This window comes from Manis pentadactyla, chromosome 18, assembly GCF_030020395.1.
Source record: "Manis pentadactyla isolate mManPen7 chromosome 18, mManPen7.hap1, whole genome shotgun sequence".
Taxonomy (NCBI): domain Eukaryota; kingdom Metazoa; phylum Chordata; class Mammalia; order Pholidota; family Manidae; genus Manis; species Manis pentadactyla.
In genome coordinates, this window is record NC_080036.1 from 29,021,423 (window position 1) to 29,049,415 (window position 27,993).

Below are 27,993 nucleotides of genomic sequence, written 5' to 3' on the forward strand. Positions count from 1 at the left end.
CCGCCACCCACGGCCCCCGTGGCTGCCCCTCGGCGCATGGGCGCAGTGCCCAACCCGGGGGAGCCGCCGCCTGGTTCAGGCCTCAGTGAGCTCATCTGTAAGGTGGGCAGCCGGCTCCTCCCCGACGTGCGCGCGCCCCGGGGGAACAGACGTCAGGAGTTAATTGTGTTGTTAGCACAGCGGCTCCTGACTCACAGCACCTGCTGCTCAGAGGGACGCCGAGGAGGGGTCGGTCCTGCTTTCTAAATCACTTCATACGTTCAGAAGCATTAGTCACTTCCACAGAGTATTCAACTTCTCTGGTCCCAAAGTCAAGCCTCACCGCGGCCCCCCCAGACTTCCACCACCCCGGCCACCTCGGGGCGGACTCAAGTCCGCTGTTCCTGCGCTCGGTATTATTTTCTGGCGCGTGCCCTTCCCAGGAAAACTTGCATTTCCATTTTGTCTGTACCGACCCCAGCGGCGGCGAACGGCACACTGCGGCTCACGCGCACACACCAGGCCCCGGGGTCAACCGCGCGAGCGAGGGGGCCGCGGAATGGCCGGGGCACCGAGGCGGCCGGGCGCCCGTCCCCGCCGGTGCCCGCGCCCGGGTCCCCGCCGGCAGGCGCGGAGGGCCCGGCCGGGAGCGCGGGGCGGCGGGCGCAGGGTCGGGCTCCGCGCTCGCCCCGGGCTCCGGCCCCTCCGGGGCGCGGCGGCTCACTCACCCCATCTCCGGGCTGCGCCGGCGGCCGCGCCGACGGGGCCTCTCGCGCTCGCTCTCCGCCCGCTCGGCAGCCGCTCCCCGCGCGGCACATGCGGCGGCCCGTGCGCCCGGCTCAGCCCCGGCGCCGCTCCATCGCGCGGGGCTGTGCGGCCGCTGAGCCGCCGCCGCCGCCGCCAGGCGCGGGCGGGCGGGGCCGGGCCCGAGGGCTGGGCGGCCGCGCTCGGGAGGCGTCCGCTCCCCCGCCGGCGCTTACGTAACCGGGGCCCGAGCCGCCCCTCCCCGCGGCCCGCGCCGGCGCGCCCCCGCCCCACGCCCACCCGGGGGCTTGGCGCCCGGCCTCGGGCCCGCGTCCTAAGGCTGCGCGGCGCCCCTCTGGCAGCCGGGGGGACTTCGGGGGCCTCCCTTAGTTTGCAGGTGAGCCCCGGGAGGGGAAGCGACTTGCCCAAGGTCACATTCAGGTCGGAGCGCAGGGCTTGGCGAGCTGAGAGGGGGTCAGCCGTGCCCCTTCCGGAAGAGCCCACCCCCATCTAGCTGCCCTTGGCCGGCTGGGTGGCCCGGGAACCGGCCCCCGTGAAGTTCTGGGAGCCAGCGTGGCAGGGGCACCCTGCACCCCCAGCAGGAGTTCTGGGCTCTTCCCTTGGTGAAGATGGCATAGGGGCTCCCAACTAGGGGTGGTCACTCTTAAGGAGGCTTAATCAAGCTTGGCTTTATCCTAGAGCAAGGGAATTGGGGTGGCAAAGGGGACCTCAAGAACAGCCCCTCAGTCGCATTTCCAAGGCGGGCTGTGAACTGACCTACCCTTCAGCCCCCTCAGCCCCTCCTCAGGGTCATCTGCTGAGAACGCGCTGCCTAAGGGACCGGGCCCCTCGGCGCCGTAAGGAGGCATGGAGCAGGCCATCACCCCAGTCTTAGGCTTCTCTCTCCTGCGGCCATGACTTCAACTGCTAACCCCAAGGATTTGAAAAGTCTGACAGGGGCATCCACCCCCTCCCTGTGCTTCACGATGGTCAATATTTTTCTCAATTACAAATCAAATTGTGCCACGCTTCTTAAACTCCTTCAGTAGCTTCCTTCCCACTCTCCTTGGGATGAACCAAGGCACCGGTCATGCTGCGAGGCCCTGCCCCATTATGCCTCCGCGGCCCTCTCCCGCCTTTCCCCTCAGTCTCCCCCTTGCCTTCTGTGCTCTGGCCAACCATCCAGCCTCCTTCCAGGCCCAGGACCTTTGCACACGCTATTCTCGCAGTCTGTGATGATTTTCTCCTCTCCTGTCTCTGACACCCCAAACCCCTTGCCTAGTCGATTTCTACCCGCATTTTAGATCTCAGTTAAACTGTCACTTCCCTATGGAACCTTTAACCTAAGGCCCCAGACAAGACAGTGAGCTCCTGTGCTTTTTCTACATTGCACCGTTTGTAATATGTATTTGTAAAACTATTAGTTTAACACGTCTCCCAGGTACATATGCTAAGTCCACGAAGCCGTAACTTTTGCACATCATTGTATCACCAGTGCCTAGAACAGGGCCTGAAAGGCCTCCATAAATATTTGCTGGACAAGTGAATAGCGAGTAGGCCAAGCCGCAGATACACAAACTGGCCAGGCTCTGTGAGCACAAGTGCGTCTGTTTTGAGCCAGGGCCGGATAAACACTTGCTCCTGCAGGAAACTTAGCTACCACCAGCTGAGCTCCAAAGACCAGGGCTGAGCTGGGGTGGAGGTGGAGGAAAGGGGGGGAGGCGGTGTGTTCCTGGTGGTGGCAGAGGGGGCAATCGGCAGAAGGGCAGTAGAAGGTGGGCGTTGGTTCGGCTGGAGTAGGGGCACCCGGAGATAGATGCACGTGCCATGGGGCCAGGTAGTGGCCCGAAGCCTGAACGGGAGCTTCCTTTTGCTCTGCTGACCGACGGGCACACCTGCCTTACCTTGGGAAGATGCAGGGAGGCCACACAGGTGGGACTGGGGAATCACCTGGGCTGCTGTGCAGTGAGGGAAGGTGGGGCAGGGGCTGTGAGCCACGTGAGGGTGAACACTCCGCATTTAAGTGGTTTTCACTGGGGCCAAGGCTCTGAGGGGGGTGAGGAGGGGAAAGGGTGCTCTTTCTTTCCTCCAACTTGGGGCTGCCCGCTCACTCTGTGCAGAGGGGCCTCACTCTCCTTCAACCCCAACCCCAGCCCCAGCCCCAGGCCCAGGGCCGGTCCCACCAGAGCTTTCTCAGACCCCTGAGCCTGTCTGGGCTTCTGGAGTTATCCTTACTGGCGGCCTTTCACCATTCTAGAATCTTCCCTGGACAGGAGCCATTTACTCTCCTACCAGTGCCTCCCTGCTCCACGGAAGCCAACACCACAGTCAGCTTTTTCTGTGGAAAATCTCCCGACAGCCTGGCCTCTGCGGCCCAGTTGTCAGGGACATGATTGGCCAAGTCTCTTCTTTCAAGAGGCCTGAGGTGATTCCAACCTGGCCAGGAGTTGAGGCCAGGCCAGGGGAAGTCTTTTTAGGCCAAGAGACTTGAGTATCCTTGTAGGCTGAGCAGGAGATGCCAGTGAGGGGGGACAAGACTGCAGACGTGGGGACGGCTGGAGAGGATGGGATCTGGGCCCAGGGGGAGGAAAGCTGTGGAGGGGTGAGGGTCTGGTGGGGAGGGTGAGAGAGGCCGAGGGCACCCCTGCCTGGTGGGCTACTTATTTGAAAGGAAGCAAGGCCCCTAGTGAACATGCATGGGCGGGTGGGGGGAGCCAAACTTGAAACAACAGCCTTAGGAAAATAAAACTCATGTTTGGATAGATTCAGAGGTAGGAATGAGTGGGGCAGAGATGCCCGTGGAAGTCTGGGAGGCCAGACCTTGGCCAGCACAAGCTCAGGGACTTGGAATTCTTGCTATTCTGTGTGGATAGCAGAGGCTTCCAGAATCAGATCGGGCGTGGACGGTCAGTCTGAAACATCGTGCTGGCTACCTGGGAAGGGTCAGATAATCACGATGGCCCACCAGAGAGCCATGTGGACCTGAGGAGCTAGGGGGAGGGGAGCAGCCCCCCAGCACCCTTCCTCCGTGTGGCAGCAAATTCTCCGTCATCCTGGGCGGAAAGGTGCTCTGGGTCCTCTGTGCCGAAGAGGGTGACACTCCACATGTCTGGCTTCTCATCTCTCAAAAGCTGGCTCCTGGAGAAACGGCTGATTCTAGGCCAGGCAGGGAAAACATAAGATGCTACTAATGCATCCTGCGGTGCCAGAAATAAGAACGGGTGGGTGTGGGGCCGAGGGACACAGGGGCCCACCGAGGCAGCTCCCCATGGCCAAGCTGGAAAGGGTCCAGCCACAAAGTAAATGATATTATGCGGGATTATAAGGCGAAATATAAAGTCAATATGCACAAGCCCATACTGAATAAACTGTTAAACAAGTGGGGAAGAGACAAATCTCCCCCAGAGCAGAATTCCAGTATCATGTGTGGACTCCCCCTCTAGCAGGTGGGGTTTAACCCCCCGACTCCCCACCCCCTGAGAGCAGGCTGCCCTCAGTGTCTCAGTGATGTGCTTCTGAAGCGTAGAGTATGGAAAGGGAGCAGTAGTAACTTCGCAGTGGAGACACCTGGCAGCCATCACCATGGCCAAGTGGCCAGGGTTAGATAACATCCCCAGGGGTCAGCCACATGGATATCACGTCCCCTCGGACAGGATGCAATAAGAAGTGTACTTCACCTGAGTGATATTTTTTCCCTAAACCCATAACCCCAGTCTAACCATGAGAAACACACCAGACAAATCCACACCGAGGAACATTCTACAAAATACCTGGCCAGTACTTCCCACACTGCTAAGGTCCTGAAGCAAGGAGACTGAGAAACTGTCACAGACCAGAGGACACGATGATTAAGTGCATCTGGGGCCCTGGAGTGGATCCTGGAAGAGAAAGAAGAAAAACTGGTGAAATCCAGTAAAGTCCAGAGTTTAGTCCAGAGTAAGGTATCAGTGTGGGCTCCTCACTTAGCAGTTTCCTGGTGATGAGAGCTGTTAACAATGGGGAAACTGGGGGAGGGGTCTATTGTATTCGCAACTTTTCTGTGAATATAAAACTGTCCAAAGCTAAAAGTGTGTTAAACAAAGCAGCCCTGGGAGTCGCCTGTACAGCAGGCCCTCCAAGCGGACTGGTCACTGGCCCTGTCGGGAGGGTGAGCCTGTGGGAGGCGGGACGAGGGACGTGTCAGGGGACACCTGGGGCTTGAAACTGTCTGCAGAGCTCCTGGAAGCAAGCCCCTGAAATCCATACCTGTCAGCTTTTTAAACTGCCACTCATGGTGAGAAATATATCTTACACTGTAACCCAGCACCTACCTTGACTTCATCTATAGCTATAGCTGTGTAAAATGGAAGCAGAAGTTAAAAACATAAGTGGGAGTTTTGGTACAAAACAGTTCTTATCTTCTCACCTGCAGAGCGTTCAGGCATTTTCCCTTTTGTTCTATTTTTAAAAGCAGTGCTGTTCACAGCCCACTGCATTGATTTCAAAACTTGCAATCCATATACTTTTCCTTTCAACAGCAAAATCAGGCTCACCATGTATACATATGGTGCTATTGTGAATGTGCTCAAATTTCTAGTATTGCTGATCCAGGGACTGCGAACGTTTTTTTCTTTAACCATAAGAGGCCAGTTCTCTCATGTGCATATGAAAACTTATGAAACAACTGTTGCCTTAAAGCCATTAATTAAAGGGATAGCTATCAGTTACTGGACATCCATGGACCTACTGAATTATATTTGTGAAGACTATATGGTAACAGGGGAAAATATTTCTTCTTTCAGCAAATAGTGGCCACCTGCTACGTATCTGGTCCGTGCTGGGCATTAGAAAGTACTTGGCAAAAGAGACAGAGTCCTCCCACCATGGAACTATAAGATTGGATAAGAAGTGTTAAATAAGCACACAGACAAGTAAACTGTGGTCTGCGTGACTGAACGCATCCTAGTTTAGGTTGCAAGGGTGGTCAGGAAAGCCCTGTTTGAGGAAGCATTTAAGAAGAGGCCTGAGGCATCTTACTACACTGATGGACAGTGACTGCAATGGGGAATGAGGGGGGACTTGATAATGGGGGTGAATGTGGTGACCACATTGTTCTTCTTGTGAAATCTTCATAAGAGTGTATATCAATGATACCTTAATAAAAAAAAAGCTGTGGATGTAAGTACAGAATAAAAATTTTAAATCTAAAAAAAAAATGGTTAAGATGGTAAAAAAACAAGAAGAGGCCTGAGGAACAGAGGCCTTAGGCAGGATGGTGGAGCGAGGAGGCCCCAGGCGGAGGGACCGTGAAGGCGCTGGGAGGCAGGGAACCGGGAAGCCGTGAGGGACTGGCAGCGAGTGTGGTGAGGTGTGGGATGAAGGGGGCAGGCGGCCAGGGCCCGGAGGCCAGCTTGAGATTTTGGATTTATTCAAATGCACTGACAGGCTGGGGAAGGTCACGATCTGGTTTACAGCTTTTAAAGATCACTCGGGCTACTGGGAAGAGAAGAAAGAGGGAAGAAGGGGCAAGTGCAGAGCACGGAGAGCGGGGCGGGGCTCCCCCTGAAGCCCAGACAAACAGTCAGGGCAGAGGTGAAGGAGAGGCAACTACGGGCCCGAGCGGTGTTTGGAGGCAGATTCAACAGGACTTGCTGGTGGATTGGGTGTGTATTATGATGTAAAGTTAACTTCAGAAAATCTATGTCATGACACTCACTGTGCTGGGAGTATCATTAGGTGGAAACTGTTAGCACACATGCACAAAGCCTGCAAGTATAAAAAAATGAAAGGTTTGATTTGCTGGGACAGCACAAGGAATCTACGGAAAGCCGGGGTCGGACACACCTGGGCTGCATGTGGCTCTGCCGCTGACCATCTCTGTGACGTGGGCAAGCTTTTCATCCTCCCCGAGAGGAGTCCCTCATCTGTGACGTGCAGCTACCCCTTGGGCCGCCAGAAGATTAGACGCGGTGACACACGCCAGTGCTCAGCTAAGCCCGAGCGATGTTGCCTCCCTGTACATTCCCGGCATTATTATTGCCGGCTGGCATGATGGGAAGGGGCTGAAGTTGTTATTCTTTATTGTGACTGAATTAATACTGTCATAATGGTATTTATAGTCAACATTTTAAAATTTAGTAGAGTCAGTTTAAGGATTCTGAAACTATGGAAACAGCTCGTGCATTTCCCACCCCAAAACATTTCTCCAACGTGTGCCCAAAGCTTTCCTGAGCTGCAGGACTTCTCTTCTGAGCACCTGGGAGTCAGAGGAGATGTGGGCCAGCTCTCGGGGATGACGCCACGTGGACATAGGGCTGCCAGCCCAGCCCCTTCTCTTCCCAGGCTGGCTGAGGACCTACTCTTGGAAAGCCAAGCTAGTAATGGTTTCCCACTGTCGCTGTGTCCGCTACTCTTCTCATCCTTAGGGCTGTCCAAAGTCTATCCAGCCTAATGGTCTTGGGGTTCTGGAAGCATTTTTTCATTCATTCAACCTTAACTAAGCACCTATCCTGAGCCAGTCTGTGTCCACACATACCTAAGAAGCAAAATATAATGGAACTAGGTATGAGCAAACTTCCATGAGATACTCACATTGGTGAAAGCTTCAAAAAGCGGACATCTCAGCTGGATCTTAAAGGATGGACAGCAGAGGCGGCCAGTTCCTGCAAAAAGACCAGCATGTGCTCAGGCATGCGGGCACAAAGGGCCTGACCCACACAGGGAATGACGGGATGCCCATGTGCTTGGCTCAGTAGTGTGGTGGGAAGTGGCCAGACCTGGGAGGCAGGCTGGGACCACGTGGGAAATCTCAGGGGCACAGTGAGGACTTCGGACTGGGTTCTGAGAGGCCCGGGGAGTGAGTGGAAGTTCTGAAGTGAGGCGAGAGCATGGTGGGGTCAGTGTCCTGGGTCCTCTGGCAGCCGCGGGGAGGACGGGCTGGGAGGCGGACTGGGGGCCCAAGAAGCCCGTTGGAGGTCCTGAGCGAGAGGCATTGTGGCCAAGGCCAGGGAGGGCAGTGGTCCCGCGGGCCGCCGGGGTCAGCTTGGAGAGCAAGGCTGGACGTGGCCGCGGGGCACCCGAGCTATGCTGCCCCACTGCCCTGGGCGGCCGCGGCCCGTGCCTCTCCTGCTCCTTTGGGACGCGACCCGGGCGTGTCCTCTGATAGCCAGCAATCCTCGCGCACAGGGCCCCCCCCTCCCCGGGTTGTCCCTGCTCCGCAGGGGCTCCCTCCTCAGGCAGGCCGTCCTCTCTGCTCTGGTCCCACACTCAGGTCTAGTGAGAAATGAGCGAATTCCCAAACAGTTCAAACCCAAGTCCCGGGGTTGAGTTGCACTGTGCCCGCTGCCCGGGCTGCAGGGGGCAGGGGTGTGCCCAAGCCCACCGCACGGCAGGGGACGCAGGTCCAGACTAACGGGGCCGAGGTCACGGGCAGCTCTGGAGGGACTGGGGACGCGCATGGGCTGGGAGCATGGGAGCACACGTCCGAGGAAAACCAAGGCTTGGGACAGTCGAAGCAGACGGATGTGGGGTGGTGACAGAAACGATGGGTGCCCACTGTAAGCAAGTATTACACTCATTTCCCAGGGCCAGGTATGGGGCAGGTGTATGGATTGTTGGACGAGAGACAGCTGAGGGTGGGGCAGACTCACTGCATGTTAGGCTATTCCTGGGGGGCAGGTCTGGGGCGCTGGAGCGGGGGCACCATTCTGAGACCCCAGGGCAGAGAGAGTGCAAATGTATGCTCTAAACCAGTCACTTGCAACCTTGGCTGAAGATTAAAATCACCTAGAGAGACTTGACAAACCGCCAGTGCCAGGGCCGCACCTCCAGAGAGAATGATTTAATAGGTCTGGGTGGTGCCCTGGCAAATAAGCCTTTAAATTCCCCCGTGATTCCCGTGTGCAGCGGAGGCTGAGAACCACTGCTCTGAGCCTCTTCGCATCCAGAGGGAAGCAGACGGGAGCTCCAGAGCCTGGGAGCCTAGGAGCTGGCAGGAACCAAAGGAACACACCCTGGCGCCCTGATGGGCTTTCTTGAGATTTAGGGCTGGGGCTGGGGGCGGCGGGAACCCAGGAATCCGTGGGGCCACGGAGCTGCAGGAGGAATCCATTCTGGGGCCTGCTAGATCAGAGGGACTGGGTTATATGGATTGCTGCCTCTGCCTGGCTGCAGTAGAACAGATAGGCACCTGCTGGTATGCCCAGGATGGCTGGGATGGGGCCGGCTCAGACAGGCCGGGAGAAACCACAGTAGAAGCAGCAAGACTGGGGACGAGCTAGGAAGATGGGGACGTCTGGTGTGGCCCTGAGGTTCCCCGAGACGGTGCAGAGGTGCCCTCTCAGGGCCGTGGGAGTCCTGGAGGGAGCAGAGTGGCAGCAATCGGGGGAGGCCTGGTGCGGACACTGAACGCGGGACACTGAGGAGCAAGCGAGAGGGGATGCCCAGCGGGCAGTTACATGTTGCAGGTTCCCGAGCTTGGAAGGGCGGCCTGGGAGCCCTGAGCAGGACCGTCTCGGAACCAAGAAGAGCATGGGGGGCGCAGGACTGGGGCTGACACGGCACGGGTGGGGCCGCCAGGGGAAGAAGGGGGCCGTGAGGACGGGAGAGCAGACAGGCGCCCAGGGGCCAGCCTGCTCTCCCTGTGGGTCAGCACCCTTTTACCTCGACTTAGCCAAATCAAAAATCTTTTTTAAAATATGAAATAGCTCTTTACCAGAAAACTAAGAGTGAAACAAACAAAAATCAAATTACACAAAATAGAAATAAGTGGGTTTTCAACTCATTTCAACATAGCAAATATTTACTGAACGCCTACTATGTGCCAGACTAGCCCCAGATGGCGCGGCTGGCGAGGTTCCTTATCAGACACACAGCCCCGCTCCCACTCTCTTCCCCGGCCCCATCTGGGAGGCCACAGTGGCTCTGGTTCCTAGCATCTCTGCCTCCTGTGCAGCACAGTGGCGACACGCCGCCCATAAAGCCCCAGCACATGTTCTAAGTGAGGTCCCCCTGCAGGTCTGGGGTCCTCCTGGTATCCTGGTAACACCTTTCCTGAAACCTACCTGGTTCACATCCGCAGCCCGGTGGGTTTCTGTCTCTCCTGGAGGAGGTGGCATCTGCTCTGAGGCCCCTCCAGCTCCCTCCTGCACAGGGCAGAGACGCATGATCCGGCCATTCTTACCATCTCCCCAAGTGCTCGCCCTCTAGGGCTCTCCTTTCCGCACCTGCGGAGTTACAGAACCAGACTAGTTAGCAGAAATCACTGTGAGTCCAGACAATACCTCTCCACTCACAGAAAGCAAGAGGCCCCACAGCCACCCCCACCCCCAGAGACATCCCCATCCTTGTTTGCTGTACGACGGCTCATCCCTCAGTCCCCCAGCAAGCATTTCCTGCACCCAGACGGGTTGGTGGTGTGAGGACTGCCCCTTGCACAGACCCTTCCCTTTAGAAATTTGCTTTGTGTGATGCATGGTCTATTCTCTTTGTACAACCATCTCTTTCATTTGCACAATTCTCCAATCTATTGGGTCTTCACCTCCTTCACAACCAGGACAAAAGCTACCTGAGGGCCGGCTGGACTTTCCTCCAGTCACCCTCACATGCGTGTTCCTCTTTACGTTTGCTAGCTTTTCACTTGGTAAATGTCTTCCTCGGTTGCTTCTTGGGTGTATTCTCCTTAACAAGTTGGCATCTTTTTTTCTAATTGTGGCAAAATATACATAACATAAAACTTGCCATTTTAATCATTTTTAAGCTGCAGATCAGTGGAAGTAAGTATGGTAACAATGTCGTGCAACCATTACGGCTACCCACTCCCAGAACTTCTGTTATCCTGAATCCAGCACAGTTTGCAATGCCCAGAAAGTAGGGACATATGTATTTCACTTTTTATTCCTCATTCTGCACATAGGATGTACTCTGTAAGTACTCTTTCTTGGCTAATTAGAGCCGGTAAGAGGGTTCATTTAAAAGGCCCCGAAAGGGCACTGAGAGCCCATCAAACTGCCTCTTCTAAAATTACTTATTAAAACAAGAGAGGGAAGGCTGACCCACGAAAGGGAGAGGCCACAGACATTTATTCCAGCTGGGGCCCAGCCCCAGCCAGAGCGGGTGGGAGCCCAGGACCGCTGAAGGAACTAAGGATGAGGACATGAGGCCCTTGTCGTCTCTTCTGACAGAACACGAGACCCTTGTGGAGTCCCAGGTTGGGGACAAGAAATGAAGTCACAGGAAACAAAAGCACTTGGAGGAATGGGCTGCCCGTGGCCGCCTGTCCCTGAACAACCAGAGGCGTGCTCCCCAAATCTGCCTCCTCACAGATCATCAGGGCACTGGGTACACAGACTGAGTCAGTACTTCTGGGTGGGGTATGGGAATCTGCATACTTAGTAAGTGCCTGGAGGGATTTGTATGAAAAACAAACCTGAGAAGGAATGAACTAGAGTGCTCCGTCAGCAAGGTGGGGCCGGCCTGGAGTCCTGGGGCTGTGCAGGTAAGGGCTCCCTGCCAGACTTACTGCATCCTCCCAGGAGCTACTCAGATGGGTGGGGCGCTTCCTGAGCCCACGCAGGGCCCATATATGCCTCTTATTTCTACTTCTACTGCCAAATGCCTCAGCTGATCCCGAGTTCTGGCAGCCCCGACCCCTGGCTTCGTTCCCCACAGCTGAGGGATGACAATGACATGTCGTCCTAATTTAGAACAGAAGAGCCAGGTAGTCACCGGCCAGGTATTAATTAGGGAATGACTGCAGATGGCTGGTGACATCATGGTCTGCCTTTAGACCCACAGGGGTCATTGTATGGAAACAAGCCGGGAAGCTTCTGTCTCCAGAGGGGAGGTCAGTGTTTACAGAGGGAGATACTGGACACCAGCTATACCCATCCGAGCTGAAATTTCACCCGGGGCCTTGTAATACGAGCTGGGCAAACGGAGCCTGGGAGGCTTGCTCCCCTGCAGCCTGCTCCACGGCCCCCAGGCCTACATACAGCGGAACGGAAACATGAGCACCGTCCCCACGAGCACTCAGGGTAGGACAGGTCAGAGTGAGTTATGGCAAAGCAGGGTGGAAACTCAGGCATGTCTGCCTTTGAATAAAGCTAGTATGGCTTTGTTTTAATTAAAACTAATTAAAGAAATTAAAACAACATTTCTGGAACAGCTCCTCGTTTATCTCCACTCCAGAAAGTTCCATACAGCACTGTCCCCACAGCATATGCTGCAGGGAAAAGCCCTGGGCTTGGTAGGTTTGGGCAATACTGGGCTAAGCAAAGTGAAATAGGTTTCTTCACTCGCCCTTTTTTTTTTTTTAAGAACTCTTAGTATGTCAGTACAGACTTAGGAAGCTCCACGAAGTGAATATAATGTACTATATTTTCTAAATTTAATGAAGATATTAACAATGAAACCCTAAGCACAGTTGACCCTTGAACGTTACAAGCACCAACAGGCCCTGTTCCCCACACCCAGTCCAGAATCTGGTGTAACTTTTGATTCCCCAAAACTTAATAGCCTACTGTTGACCAGAAGCCTTACTGATAACAGAAACAGTCAATTAACACAGATTTTCTATCATATACTGTATTCTTACAATAGAGAAAATGTTTTTCCAAATTGTCACAAATCTCAAAACCCTTTTCGGGTATATTTATTGAAAGAAGTCCGTATGTACGTGGACCTGTGCAGTTCCAGCCCGTGTTGTACAAGGGGCCAGCTGTGGTTCTGCAGGGAGTGCGTGTCGGGAGGGGCTGAAATAGAGGAAGACTATGGCCAGCGCCGTGGCCGAGCTGGATGAAGCCTCCTCCCCCTGTACCGCCCTGAGACCCGGGGGCCCCTGCCGAGGGTGGGGTGGGCAGGACAGGCAGCGGGAGGCGAGCAGGAGGGCGCCGGGCCGCCGCCCACCAACCAGCCTCAGGCAGTTGTTCCACTCCCGTCTGTGAAGCAGCCGTGGCTCCTCACAGGGGCCCCGCCGAGGGCTGGGAAAAGGCGCATGCTGAGCTCTTCCCGAGGGGCCTCTTGCCACCTCCAGGCTGGGTCGCCCGTGGGCACACCTGGGGGTCTAGAAGGACGGAGGGGCGAATGGGAGCAGGAGAACATCCCAGGGCCGCTGCGCTGGGACACGGGCGGGAGGCGTGCGAAGTGGGCCAGGGAGGGGCCTGGATGAAGGGGTGGCCACGCTTGGAGAAAGGGGAAAACAGAAGGCCCGGCGCAGCCTGAAACACAGAAATACATACTTACGTGGGCCGACAAATGCATTACATTATAAACACAAAAAGGGAAAAAAGGTGGACGGGCAAGGAGAGTCAACCCAGACAATTTATTTTAGGACAGCATCAGCTGCAGCCTGCGAGTCCCCTGCGGACCCACTGCTCCCCAAGTAGGAGGCCGACAGCTGGCGACTCTGGTCCAGGCAATGCGGGGAGGTGGATTTAGCCCAGGAGTCTCCGGAGGGAGACGGGCGTCATCCAGGCTCACATTAAACGATGTCGGGGACAAGCTGAGATGCATGCAGGAGGACCCCTCTGCACGGCTCCACGCTCCACGGTCAGTTCCCAGGGTTGGCCGTGGTCTGGGAGCAGACGACCTTCCTCCTGCGTCCTCGGAAGGTCAGTGGTAGCCTCACGCTGGGTCACAGTGCCCATGTATTCCTCCCTCCCCATCTCACCGTGTGGGCATTTTGTCATCTCACATCATCACAGGAAGGGCCCAGGCAGTACAATAAGGTATTTAGAGACACAGAGAGACCACATGCACATAACTTTCGTTACACTGTATTGTTGTAATTGTTCTATTTAATTATTAGTTACTGTTGTTAATCTCTTACTGGGCCTAATTTATAAACTAAATTGTATTATAGGTATGTCTGTATAGGGAAAATTAGTATATGCAGGATTTGGTACCATCCATGGTTTCACGCAGGGACTGGGGGGTCTTGGATGAGGGGGCACTGCTGTACTGGTAACCAAGAGGGAGAATAGAGATTCTTGCTGGTGAGTTCCAGTGCTAAACTGGGGCCTCTCAGAGTAGGATTTCAATCGTCTCGCTGGCATTTCATGACTGACATCTACTGCCACATGCCACACAGCACTGCAGGCTGCCCGAGGCAAGGAGCCCATCAGAAACCCTTTAGAAACCACTTGGTGGGAGTGGAGCCTTACTAACATCTCATCCAGCTTCAGTCATCTTCAGATAAGAAGTTGTAACTTCCTCAAGGTCTCATTATGGCCAGGAAAAGCAGTCTGTCTCTTCAACCCTAAAGTCAACTCTAAAAATGCCATTTGAGAGGCAATCTGGGATTCTGAACTGTTTTTTGATGATATTAAGGAATAACTTAGCCTTGTAGGTACAATAGCATATTATAAATAAGCTTTTGAAAAAGAGGTCTTAGCTGTTAGAGATGTGTCCTGAAATATTTATAGTTTGTTTCAAAATACTCCAGTAGGTGTAGGCAAACAGTGGGCCAGGGTATAAATGAGTTGGCCTTGAGTTGCTAATTGCTGAATCTGGGTGGTAGGTAAGTGGGGTGCATGATGCTCTCCTTTTGTACATTTTGGGAATTTTCCATCGAAAACTCCATGAAGCCGAGGCATCTCACTGCATGTGGAGGCCACCTAATGCAAATCTGTAAATGTAGGCATTTTATTCTTTCATTTGCTTGTTCAAATATACATCATAAAATTCAACATTCTAGCCACTTGAAGTACATTACATGTCAATTATACCTTAATAAAAAAGTGAAGTGTACAACCCAGTGGCATTTGTACATTCACAATGTTGTTCCATCATCACCAGCAACCAGTTTCAGAATATTTTTATCACCCTGAACAAGCAGTCACTCCCCATTCCATCTTCCTCATGGTGCCTGGCTACCCTGAACTACTTTCTATCTCTTCAGATTTACCTAATTCTGGATATTCTGGATAAATTCAACATATATTCTTTAAAATTAAAGTTTTATTTATTTACCACTAAAACATTCAACAGGGTTTGAAATTCCAAAGGGTCTGTGGCAAAGTTTCCCTCCTACCTCTTCCCCCAACACACGGTTCCCTTTCCAGAGGCATCCAGTTTCTCACACATCCCTCCAGAGATTAAGACTTACTTCTCCTCCTTTACCCAAATGGCGGCATCCTGTGCTCAGTGTGGCTTTTTCTCGCTATGTTGGGGTTCATTCCACAGCAGGACAGAAAGAGCATCCTCCTCCTTTTTACAGCTGCATAGTATTCCAGCGTTAGACTGCTTTGCACACTGCGCCGAGTGCTTTGGGGTTACAGCAATGAATAAAATATGGGCCTTTTTCCAGGCAGCTCAGCATCTAAAAAGTCCTTTCTTTTGAGAAGGAGAAAAAAAGACATCCTAGAGGCTTCAGCATCAGGCTGACCATAGTCTCCGCTATCTTCACAGCCAGACACTTGGAAAGGAAGAGATTCAAACTGACGGGTTCTGAGGCGCCTCCAGGGATCAGCCAGACCTTGCCGGCAAAGGCGAGGAAACGGCTTCCTCTCTTTCGCCTTCCCCCCTACAGCATAACTGATCACATCGCTTGTTCCCTCTCTTCTTTCCTGATTAGAAAAGAAGGGGATTCTCACTGGGGAAATTCAGAAAGTGCATGGAAAGGCAGAATTTATCCACAGTTGTTTGTAAGCATTTTTAATAGCTGCTTAAAACTGCGCTCTTTTGATATACCGTAACTTATTAAATTATCTCCCCAAAGACTTCTGCATTTTAGAGATCCAGCAACACAAGTCACAGCAGATGTTTATCCTAAGGAGACAAACATCTAAATGCATACACTAAATGAGACAGGTGAAGACAGGTAAATGTAACCAGTTATGTATGTTGAAAAATTCTCTCCCTGAAATTCAAACCATATTAGTAATAATCTCAGGGAGGATGTGGGGATAGAAAGAGAGGAATGGTAGCTGACAGTTAAGAAGACTTCAGGGACTCCAACAGTTTACAAGATGGTAAAAATAAAACAAAAAATCCTGCAAATTAAATAGGGGAACATTCATTTAAACAGAATAGAACCTTGTGCCCTCCGTAACGACAGGTGGTGCCTGCCAGCACAGTCAGTGAATGTTAGGCAGCAGGATGAAGGGACCTGGGTGGTCTGACGGCGGCAGAAGAGGACGTGGGCGCAGAGCACCCCTGCACTTGAAGAGGCGGGGCCCTGCACAGCGACTGAGGCACAAACACACCGAGGCAGAGGATGCCAGAGGCCGGACACACTTCATGGGAAGGGCTCGGAGAACGAAAGGAGGTCAAGGGCGGCGTGTGGGGTGCACTGAGCACAGGGCGGCCGCAGAGATCTAAGCAAGGCCTCCTCAACCTCAGGCCAGACATTCTCCCTGCCTGAGGCAGGGAGTGAGGAGAGGACGGAGTCGTCGGGAGGCTTGAGGACCTTCACGGGCATCCAGGCCAGCGGGAATTTGGGGTCCCAGGAGAGGGGGGACCTACAGGAGGTCCCTGCTGCCAGGGACCTCGTCACCGGGGCTCTGACAAACAGCCAGGACTCTTCCACCCCTAACCATGTGGTTTTCCCTGAAAATGGACCTAATAATGTGCCTCACATTACCATCAAGGCTGCACTGGACCCCACTGACTCCTAAGCCCTTTCATGCCTTCGGGTCCGACCCTCGCTCCCCATACTTGGTGAACGCAGCACTGTTGTCCTTCCTACCGAAGAATCTATTTCAGGAACAGGCAGTGGACAGTCCATGGCCGTGGGTGCTATTATTACCTGTGGCATAGTGGAATCCTTTATAGCATTCATTTCAAACATAAAGGCAAGAAAAACACAAAATGGAGTGTTATCCTGCACTCAGGTAATTTCTCTGAGATGAATTTTCTTTATAATGAAGTCAGTTGTGTGAAAAAAAAAAATCAAACAAATGGCCACTTCATAATCTTGCCAGGCAGTGTTAGCATGGATCCCTGTGGGTTAGAAAGAGCATCTGACCAAGCTAAGTGTGGGGTAAAATATCGCCAGCTCCATTTTGTGTTTGACCAAAAATGACTGAAGATACGTAAGCCTTATCCCTGGCAAAATTCAGTTCAGTCTGGCAAATATTTACACCAACTGCCCTCCAGGGATGAGAGGTGGAAAGCCACAGTCTGTGACCCCTGGTGGCACCCGGAGAGCCAGACGGCAGGGAAGGGGCTCCCTGGATCACTGATGGAAGGGAGGAGTCAATTCCAAGGGAAGGCGTATCTTTCATTGTGAATCAATCAACTAGCATCTGGGTCACTGCAAACAAGTAGGCTAGCTCGTTCCATCAGCTCGGTCAGCACAGGCTGGTCCTTAATAATGCTCACACTGATTTCTCGATGATTCCAGTGGAGGCCTGGGCTCTAGATTCTGCCACACTGCAGGTAATCAGAATCATTTTGAGAGGGTAGAGCAAGGCGGGGCGTTCCCGCCCGCTGCCCCGGCCTTCCCGAGGGCCCCGGGTCCCTGCGTCTATCACGGGTGGCTCCTGTCGTCCTCCTCCCAAGAATTCTGACCCAGCCAGGGAAGAGGCGGTGGTCAAAGGGGATGAAGGGCGTTGGGGAGGTGGAGAGAGACAGACAGAAACACACACACTCACAGAGGAGAGGGACAGGTGCTGTTACGAAGGGTATCGTTTCTTTTTAACACCCTTTTCAAATCAGTTTTAGTAATTGTGGCACGGAGGGCCCTCTGCGAGTCAGTCTTACCCTGGCATTTCTCTTCAGATGCAACAACCCATACTGTGGAGAGTGTAATTCCCGATTCAGATACATTTTAAAGGATTACTGGAAGCCAGAAATGACAACTGGCTATTAACCCCTGACTCTGCCACAGGCAAGTCCTCTTGCAGACCAGTGCCCCACGGCCTCTCCTGTGGGGGGGCGGGAGGGCTCCGGCTCTTTCTCCACAGTCATTTTTTATATTATGACTCTCATCTGTCCAAGGGGGGCAGACTACTCAAAATTGGATGTTTGGACACTATGATTTTAAGTATTAACTCCTGCCCTTAACATTTTCTAAGCCCAAATCTTCTCCTCTGTGCTCTGTGGCCAGTCACCCTGGGGTCTCACCGAAGTGCCTGCTACATATTCAAACAGATCCAAACCTGCTTTTCTTTTTCTTCCTCTCATATAATTTGCATACAGTAAAATGCACTCATTATAAGTGTACAATTCATGATTTTTAGCAAATTTATGCCGTTTTGCAACCATCACCACAGTCTATTTAGAACACCCCTGTTGCCCCAAAGATCCTTCATGCCCATTTATAGTTAATTGCTCCCTCACCCCAAGCCCCAGGCAATCACTGATCTGTTCTCTTGTCTCTGTTAGAGCTTTCCTGAACAAAACTTTGATTGTAGACATCTCTGCCTGAAGATGGGGTGGCTTTCTGGGTAAGAATACAAATTGCATTCTTTAATATTCACAACAGAGTGTAACTTTCTGCTTTGCAGCAGGTCATGGCCAGGCCTGCTCATGGAAAGCCGCCAAGTGGCCATAAATGGAACTCCTTAAGGCCTTGCAGTAGAGGTGCAAAGAACGGGAGATTGCCCCAAGTTCTGGCACACACAACAGCCATTTCAAGGCCTAGGATGTGGCTGTTGGGACCAGGAGACGCGGCCTCCGCCTGAGTAGCAGAGTAATGGCCTCACATGCAGGCACACGTTGCTTCTGGGTGTAAGCAGTAAGCACACAGCTCTGTGGGCTGTGAGCCTGGTGAGCATCTCACTCTGTGGCTCTCCCGATGCACCGGACTTCGGTGCACCTCTGAGACATGGGAGGCAGGAATCAGGGAGCCGCCTGCCTCCCTGCCTCGTTCATATCCCTTGTGCTGCTTTTCTCCTGCTTCGGGAATGAACCAAAGGGAGCGTGACTGTGAACCGAGTCTCAGCTGTCGCTTGAACCCTGACAGATTCCACCTTCTGGCTGGAACAGTGTCTCACAGCAAAGCAAATGGCTGCCATCAATGACACAAGATATCTGTGTTCTACTTTCTCGCCACACAGGGAATCTTGACTAGCCTGTCACACAGCAACGATTTCTCAAAACTCCCAGCTCAAATATGTTCTTTCGGATCTTTGGTGTCCCTCCTATGGGAAGGAGAGTCGAGCTCAAATCTCATCTCTCCTGCCTGCTTGTGTAACCTTGGGCAAGTTGCCCATCATCTCTTGTTTGTAAAAGAGAGAGAGTGTCTACCTAGGTGGGTTATTAGAATAAATCGAGATAATGCAAAGCATTGCCCTGTGCGTGACATATAATAAATGTTCAGTAAATCGCAATGGTAGTAGAGCTTGCATTTTGATGTGGCTATTTTCGCAGGACTATTCCAAAATGTTTGCATCAGAACCTCTCCTTGTTCAAATCAGCCAAGTCAGAGTGTTTACTTTGGTTTGGAAAACAGGAAGGAGAGGAGGAGCTGCATTTGTTAATCCCTGCCGTCACAATATAGGTGGTAGAAAATAATAATCAAGATTTCATTTTAGAAATGAGGAAACTGAGCCTCTGTCTTGGCTAAAGTCACCCGGATTGGTCTGCATCTATAGCCAACGCCCTTCACCCTGAATGTTGACGCTCTCTGTGCAGCAAAATTTCTCTGCCTGCCTGTGTGAAGCAGAGACTCTTACCTGCCAAGGGGGAGCGAGTCAGCCCTCAACAACGCCTAACCACATGTGCCGAAATCCGCAGACAGACGTGCATTTCCCCCAGGGAACAACTGAACTCACAGTTCATACCCCAAATATGACAGGGATGCGATTGTACGGTCCCCAGGGCACCTGCGGGGAAGGAGGAGTGGAATGCTCTGAGTTGCCTTCAGGGGCAGTCCTGGCATCCCTCTGAAGAGTAGCCAGCAGAGCAGACCAGTCTCCATCCTCCCCACCTAAAACCCAGTTCCTCACGGGGTCTTGTCTCTGGCAGTCTGTACCTTAACTGTGTGTCTGTGCTGCTAGGGGGTCCCCGCCTTCCCAGTATTTCTCCCAGTTAAGTTCACTTTGCTGTGATTTTTTCTCGCTGTCTAGTTGGAATTTAGTCTCCAGTCGGAATAGCCTCTTTCTGTGCCCCATTAATGCACACACTACGTCATAATTATCTTGCATTTGGCTGTTCAGTTAGATCTTAAGATCTGTGTTCCAAATTTCTGGAATTCTCTCTACTCCCCTAACATTAAGACTAGAAGTATACTGAATACTGATCAACGCTTGTGACAGGAAAAGATAAGGTCCCAAATCATAAGAAAGCCTTTAGGTTAGGGTTTTTCTAGTTCTATCTGAACAGAAACAAAATATTAAGTGAATGATTACACGTCACAGTCAGTTCACAAAAATGAGCAAATTAAAATGAAATGCTAAAGGAAAAAAAAGTAATTTTTGCTACCCTAAAATACTGTGCTTTCAGCTCATTTCTAGCCCATGGGGGTTAGCCACAGGGAGGCTGCCCAACACCTTCCTGAGCAGCTCTTGTGGCACACGGGTCACTGAAGGGAGCACATGGACCGGCCGCGGGGTGCCAAGGGGGCGCCTGGACTCCTTGGATACACAGTTTCACTAATGTTCCCCATCTTTTTGGAGGAGTCGCCCTCATCCTGACTCACATTCTTAAATGTTTACCTTCATATTTGCCAACTGTTTAAATTGGTGTTTCAACTGTTCTGACCATCTGCTGGGGGGAAACTTCAGGTTACGTCACAATCTCTGGAACCTCCACTCATGCACTTCGGAGGGGGGAGAACCTAGGATCAGCAGGTCTGACTCCTGCACGTGTGTGTCCCCAGATGCTTGCTCGCGGCCTCGTGCGCGTCAGCCCTGGCACTGGGGGATGGAGACGCAGAGATGTCACCATGCGGGCCCTGGACTCCTAGGACGTACACTCTGGCAGGGAAGACGGACATGAAAACATACAGATTCAGCAGTATGCTGTGGGCACTAAGGTAACAGGGTGTCCGATGGACAGCAGAAGGGGAGCTGAGTCGATATGTGGGTCAGTGTTTACTGAGCTGGGGAGGAAGTAAGTGGCCAAAAAAAATCAGTCAAATATAAAACTAGAGAGGAAAGTAGGGCCCAGATCATAAGCATTGAGCACCAACTATGTATCAGGTTGCCAGACTCTATGCTAATTGCCAAAGATGGGAACAACACAGCTTTACCCTCAAGGAGCTTATTATTTAGGTGGATGTCAAGAAATTACAGTACATTGTGATAGATATGTGACTAGATATGTGTTAAAGACACAAAAGAAGAAATAGTTTTGCTTGAAGGTGGGGACAAAGAGGGGACTGTATCACGGAAAGCCACCTGAAGATACCATAATGGGCTGAGGTTTATTGCGTAGACCAGAGTAGGGGGAGCACGGCAAACAGCAGCGACGGCATGGACACAACACAGTGTGAAGTCTTCCAGGAACTTCCAACAGTTCGCTATGGATGTGCATTTTGATCACTTTGGGAGGGCGGCAGGAGTTGCAGCTGAATGGCTAGGACAGAACTAAATCTTAATGGGCTACGTTTCTGCACTCAGGAGCTTAGTGTACCCTGGGAGCCATTAGGAGCCAATGAAATGTGGGCAGATCAAGGGACATAGATGTCACCAACTAGGTTTGTGTTTTAGAAAGAACCTACCCCAAGCTGGCTGGTAGATACATGAGAATTAGTTATATTATCATCAGCCCTTTGCTGTATATTTCATAATAATTAAAGAAGAACACCTATTAGCAGGGTGGAGAAGGGTCTGCAGGGGAGCAAAGCTGGATACAGGGACCAGTCAGAGGCTCTCGCCACGGTCTGTGTGAGAAGGACGAGGGACAGAACTGAGGAGGCGGTGGCAGGCAAGGAGTGGGCAAGTGGAAGAGACGGCCAGGAGCTGGAGTCCACAGGACGTGGGGAGGGCTGGGTGTCAGCGATGAGTGGGGGGGACCCCAGGTGTCTGAGGTGGGTGACTGGGAGGAAGCAGTCTCCAAATGTGGAGACAGAGGCGGATAAACAGAGTCAGGAAGAAAGATGAACTCACATTTACACACATGCTGGAGGTGCCTGTCAAACATCCAGATAGAAATTTCCAGTAGGCAGGAGTGTCTACAGGTCTAGATATGACAGACGGCTGGGGATATCCACTGTTGAGCCATTGGCACAGAGCCGGAAGCTGAAGTGGCAAAATGGACCGAGTCTGCGTGGGCAGCACAAGGACAGTAAAGGCAGGGCCACGGGGACACCAACATTCGGGGACAGGCCGGGGAGATCAGAGAGAGGAGAAAAGTAACCCAGGGAGGAGGAGAATCATGAAAACCTGGATCAAAGTAAGAAGGTTTAAGAGAGGAAACATAAAAATGCCAAATGCTGCATAGAACTAAATAAACTGAAGAATCAGTCATTAAATTTGGCCAGAGGTCAACTCTGTCCTAGTGAACTCTGCCGGAGAGGGTTCAGGGGCGTGTCTGGGGGCAGAAACCTGCCTGCTGTTGGGTGTGTGTGTGTGGTACTGCGGGTGGGGGGCAATCTCTGTAAGAGGCTCACCACGTGGGGAACGGACATCTGAGGTATTCAGAGGGGGACGTGGAGTTGAGGGCAGGGTATCAGTTTTGTTTTGATACTGTCTGGAGCAACTTGAGAACGTGATATGGCAGGTCGGGGGTAGGGGGAACCAGCAGAGAAGGAGAGCTGCAAACAGGCGTGTCTGCAGGAGTCCCAAAGACCCAGCGGCGGCGAGGGGCTGGGAGGCCCAGGTGGTGGGCAGGACGAGGTCACGCTGCCGGGGTGGGCCTGGGGAATCCGGGAATCGAAGCGAAGCCTCAATTTTATCTGTGAGACAGGACACAAAGGGAGAAAACTAAGGCTCAGAGAGGCGGTCACCGGCACAGCAGCTGCTGGCTCTCAACCAGCTGGCTTACCGGGTGGGCAAGGAGAGAGGGAAGCAAGCGGCAGGCCCTCCTCCCCGGGGGGCGGCAGGCTGGTAAGGAGAGAACTTCCCTAGGAGGCCTGACGTGGGCGACTGCGACCAAGCAGGTCTCCACAGCACCCACTAGACGCTTAAAAATTTAGAGAGAGGCCTTAATGGGGTACAGTCCGTTCCAGCCAGATGGTCTCAACACCTCCTGACTGTCAAGGCTGCATCCTTTACAACGGCTCTGGCTGTGAGAACGGTGGGCAGGAGGTACCTTGCAGGGTCAGGGAAGGGGAGCCTTAGATGGCTCAGCTCTCGGTCACACTGTCACAGCCTCTCCGTGACCTCCTCTGATAACCCACAGGGAGCATCTAGCTCGTGTCGTGACTCCCTGTCCGGTGCTCTGTCCCTGGTATTGCACTCACTTTTGTTGAAGATGCCTGTACCACCTGAACACGTTTCAAAATGGGGCTATTTGTACCTTTTGAGAAATAGCTAGGCAAGGCTGGCTTCACATATGGGCAGAACAGGCCACGTGTCGCCAAGCACAATGAGCTTGCCCAGACCTGGGCTGGGACCCTCTGAAAACGAGGAAGACAGCAGCTGGCCCTCAGATAAGGACCCTGACGTGCTCGTGCCACTGCCAGGTCCTAGGAAGTGCCCGCAGCCCCCAAGCTGCGGTGACCGCGTCAAGGGACAGGAGCCCGAAAACCCCGCGGAGGACAGTGGGTAGTGTGGGTGACGAGTGGCTGGCAGTAAGTTCTGGCCACGTCTCTCGGCCTCTCTGCACATTCCCAGGTCCCTTCTAAGTGTGACGCACACACCTGATGAGGCGGTGGACGGGACCGCGACGCTGGCGGAGCACTGGAGCCGCTGATGGGGCGCAGGGGCCACCGTCTGCCCTGCGGGCCTGTCCCACGGACAGCAGCAGGCTCCCTGCGTGGCTTCCAGATCGCCTCCACTGCGACTGCGAAGCTTGGGCCGTTATTTATACGACAAACAATGGGAAAGGGAGAGAAGGCACTTTCACGTCACAGTCACAGATTTTAGAATTGGAAAGGCTTTAGTTGCAACCCATTAAGTGCAATTCAGTGTTTTTCTTCCCCAAAATGGCTCACCTTTCCTTTCCCTGGGATTTCTTGGGCCACAATCGGCTGGCTTCTATGGTGAACAGTGACACTGGGGCAGCATAGAAACCGGCAACGGCTTGCTTCCTGCGCCTGGAGAGCCCCTCCCGAGGCACGGATGTGGGGGGAGGGCGCCAAGGGGGAGCACAGGCCCGTGGAATTAGAGCCACGGGAGCACAGATGTGCATCTAACCAGCGCCTCATGTAACTTGGAATGTTTTCTTAGAGACCAGCCACTCCGGCGGGCTGTGATGGCTCCATGTTCATCCCTCTTTAGTTACGCCTGAAGCATCACCAACGTGCTAACACTGCTCAGCGGCCTCATGAAGCCCAAGGCAGCAGCGCCAGGAAGAGACAGAATCACGGCCCAAAAACATGATGAGATCTGCCCCGATTCGAAAGAGTGGGTGGAAGGCTGTCCCTTCTCAGCCCTTGTTTAGGGACTTACTGAGTCCCATCCATGGGCCTGGCTCTAGGGAGGACGGCAGTGTGTTTATGGGGAGGTGGCGTGGGAAGGGGCAGGTGGTTTGAGTAACACGCTACAACGTCAGAAAAGCACTGTGAGAGTCTGTGATTCCAGCTCCAGCCACTGGCAGCTGGGCACAGGAGGGACTGCAAACTAAGCCACAGCTGCCACGTCCCAGAAATGAGAGACGTCCCGCCCCTCGCTTGTGTAGGGAACAGACGTTAAAGATAAAGTAGTCGGTTCTTACATTCCTGACAGGAGGGGAAAGTGTGAGGGACTCCAGTGCATGAGGAAATGGGCTGAGGAGAGCACAATACAGGCACGCACCCCCTGACGACGCGAAGCGGCAGCTCTTACCCTCTGACCCCTTGCCCTGCTCATTGTCCTGCGCAGCCTTCTTCATGTTCACTGTTTTTGCTGTCTATCTCCCCCACCAGCATGTAAGCTCCCTGTGGGCAGGGCCTTTCTCCTTATGCATTGGTGTTTCCAGGGCCTAGAACAGTGCCTGGCATCTAATAGGCATTCAAAAATTATTTTTTAAATCAATGGAGAATATGCCAGTTCCAGTTCTGCCAGTGACCAAGTCTGTGACCTTGGAGGTCATTTCATCTTCTGGGTGTTAGTTTAAAAAAAAAAAACATTCAACCAGCTAATCCTTTCCAGTGCCTCAGCACTGGTTTCATGCTTACGATGGGCCACGGCACAAGGCAGAGTGCGCAAAGTGGCCTCCTGTCTGTCCGGCTCCTTCTGGACGCCCTGCTCCTGTTTAGAGAACTTACTCCCTTGTGAGTATTGCGTCTCCAGGGCAGAAACGGGCAGCCCCCTTTGACTAGCCTTCCGTGCAGGCAGGGTGCTATCTGCCACATGTCTTGGGTTTTGCCCATGAGATGCACCTTCAAGAGATTTTTCTAAGTGTGAGGCGACAGGAACCTGTGGGTTCACTTTTTGCTGAATCCAGTGTGCCACACCGGCCATGGACGGAAGAGGCTGGGCTGTGCAGCACGTGCAGCAAAGCTGCCTCCTGTGGCTCAGGACTCATGGAGCAGAGAATAAGAGGGAGAAGACAGCGCGTCACTGAGGAAAAAGCAAGGCTGTAGGATGCATCCCGCAGGCAATGATTTATCCACTTACCAGCTGTGCCTTGAAGGAATTTTATTCCTTGAGCCTCAGTGCCATCACCTTTAAGACGGTCGCCGTCCAGGGTCACACACGCCTCTGAAAGCAGGGCTCCTTCGATACTAGGATTCCCCAGCGACTTCTGCTGGTGTTTGCCTCCAGGTCACCGGGTCAACGTAAGGCTTAAAATGATGGGTAAAACTAGGTTAACTTATAAAGTTGCCGGAAGATAAAACGCTGAGCTGTGACACTAACAGGGGAGGTGGTGAAGTGGACTAATGAAAGGCAGTCTTCTCCATGTGCACCAACAGGCCCAAGGACGTCACTGTCCAACAGAGCATAACATTTGATGTTATAACAGTGACCTTCAGTGGACAAGCAAAGATTAAATTATGGCCCATATACTCTGGTTGCAGCAGAGAAGTACATTTTATGTACATTTCCATCAAAAATGGTCCCAATGAAACATTTTGGTGCTTAAAAGACCAAGTCTCAGTATCTGGAAACTTCCTTTTCATGGAACAGGTTATTTCCTGATGATGCCAGAAAGTGAGATATAACAACTGATACAATATTAGAATATGAGAAAATATTACGGCAGAAATAGTTTCATTTGAAAATTGGCTGGATTGACTTGAGCTCCTCACAGAGACTCTCAGAAGCCTAGGAGCTCCTAAGTGCCATTTATGTATGAACTTAAAGAAAGAGACTGCGTTTAAGTTCCCATTCCGTACATATAATGCCATAAGGTCAGAGAAACCAGCAAGCTGGCCTTCAACAAACACTTCTTTTTCCAAATATCCTCCCTGACTCCTGTTATCAGGCAGGCAGGAAAGCATTTTTCTGAGTTTTCAACTGCTACATTGCTACCTATGTATTTATTCTAATCGCCTCTTCAAGTTTACATTTCCTATCTCTACCTCCTAAATATGGTATTTCCTGAAGCATAGGCCTTGGCCTTCTTTCTGCTCTTCTCTGTAAATACTGTCTCCTTTAGAAAGATCATACACACTGATGGTTTCCCCTGTTGTTTCTTCACAGATGACTCACGTATTTACTCATTTAGGTGCAGCCTCCTTTTCCTCGGCTTTAGTCCTGTATTTCTAACAACCCCCTAAAATTTTTCTTTTGGATATTTCACTACTATCTCAAGTTCTACAAATCTTTTTGAGCTCTGAGCTTATTTTTGCTTTAAAACAACTCTATCCCTTTTCAGTCCCAGTTTCCCAGGATTTATGAATTGCAGTTTTCCCTGATTCCTCCTAATCCTTTCCTCCCATCGTCTGCTCAGTTAATAAGGTCAGTGCTGATACCAGTGGAGACGTTATTGTTCTTCCTGGGATCAGGTCTCGGAAGAGACGAAGGAAGAAGCCAGCAGACAAGAGTAAAAAGAAACCAGCAAAGATTGTAATGAGGGGTGAAGAGGCTCCCGCTAACCTGGAGGATCTCCAAGGGGGGACGCCACTGGGGCTGCTTTGTCTAGGGGTTTACAAGCAAAAAGGAGGACGTTCACAGGGTTGGGATGGGAGGACTCCCTTCTTAAGCTGAATCTTCCAGATGTCCGTAATGTGGCTTTTTGTTTACTGTGAAGCCGTGACCCTAGTTCCCTCCTGACTGCACCTTTCCCGGGGCGCAAGTGCTATCTGCTTGCGTTCCACTAACTCCTGCCTCAGTACTATTCAATTACTGTACCTTGATCTGTCTGTTCTCACTTTACCACCTAACATCAAGACTATCAGATACCCCCACCCATGCTATCCTATACACTTTTGCTAGGTTCATGTTTCTACAGCACGGCCCTGGAACACAGTTCCATCATCCACTCTACAGTGACTGAGTGCTTGCTTACTTTATACAAAGCACAATGTTACACACAGCCAGGATACAGAGATGAATCAGGTAAACGCGGGTGCACAGTCTCATAGAGAGGGAGACTCGAACATAAATAACTGTAGTTCAAAACAAATACATGCAAAATGGTTCATAAAGTATGACGGACATTCAGTTGAAAGAGAAATTGTTTCTAGATGGAGATGTCACTTTGTTCAGCTTTAAAGAATGGGTAAAATTTCAACATCTCGAGAAGATGGGGAGGGAAGGATGGTCCACGCAAAAGACAGCAGTCTTTGAAAAGGAAATGGTAGTTCAAGCCCGACGTGCTGCATGTGGTCCGGGTTGCCAACGGGCAACGGCAGAATGAAGGGCAGCTGGAAACAAAGTCAGGAGTTCTGAATCCAAGTCAGTAAGTCTGACCTTTAATCTACAAGCACAGGGAGCCAGTGAGGACTTTTCCATCAAGCTGCGTTGGAAGGTGACCAGACTGCAGCCGCCGCCGGTAAGTGGGCTGGTAGGGGAGTGGTGCTAGGGTGGGCCGTCTTCGGGCGCGGCTCAGGGGGCATGACGCCGGCGGGGGCAGGGGGCGGGGGCGGGGGGCGGCTGCCGCAGGGACCGCAGGGGGGACGCGGCCACACACTTGTCAGCTGACGGGATCAAGTGAGGGGGAAACCGGCATCAAATACCGACACCGACGTTTCCAAGCTGGAACCCGGTGGGAATACCAACCAAAGGGGCGCGCGCAGGATCTCCCGGGAGAAACGGCCAGGGCGCAGCGCCGAGACGGGTGCGCTTCGGCGGAGCCGCGCCCGCACGGGCCTGACGCCCGCCCGCCCACGCGCTTCGCGCGCGGCGAGCAGGCGGACGGAAGCTGCCTTTCCCTCGT

General features: G+C 52.6%; 1 protein-coding gene and 1 long non-coding RNA gene across 4 annotated transcripts in view; both read right to left on the bottom strand.

The window, feature by feature from the left end:
* Positions 1 to 890, bottom strand: part of HOMER2 (homer scaffold protein 2) — a 72,726-nt gene extending 71,836 nt beyond the window's left edge. The window contains exon 1 of the mRNA XM_057494769.1: positions 708 to 890. Coding sequence (XP_057350752.1) covers positions 708 to 712 — 5 coding nt within the window. The 5' untranslated portion in view covers positions 713 to 890. The remainder of the gene's footprint in view (positions 1 to 707) is intronic.
* A 2,572-nt stretch (positions 891 to 3,462) lies between these two features.
* On the bottom strand, positions 3,463 to 27,987 carry LOC118935567 (uncharacterized). Of its 3 annotated transcripts, XR_008994699.1 has the most exons (6): positions 27,837 to 27,987; positions 25,290 to 25,456; positions 9,765 to 9,926; positions 7,294 to 7,364; positions 4,494 to 4,601; positions 3,463 to 3,879 (listed from the first exon to the last, which is right to left on the bottom strand). It is a non-coding gene; the product is annotated as an uncharacterized LOC118935567 (long non-coding RNA). The 3 variants fall into 3 exon arrangements; XR_008994698.1 differs by lacking the exons at positions 3,463 to 3,879; positions 4,494 to 4,601; positions 7,294 to 7,364; positions 9,765 to 9,926 and adding an exon at positions 13,043 to 15,266; XR_008994700.1 differs by lacking the exons at positions 3,463 to 3,879; positions 4,494 to 4,601; positions 7,294 to 7,364; positions 9,765 to 9,926 and adding an exon at positions 20,997 to 22,483.
* Positions 27,988 to 27,993: the final 6 nt, after the last annotated feature.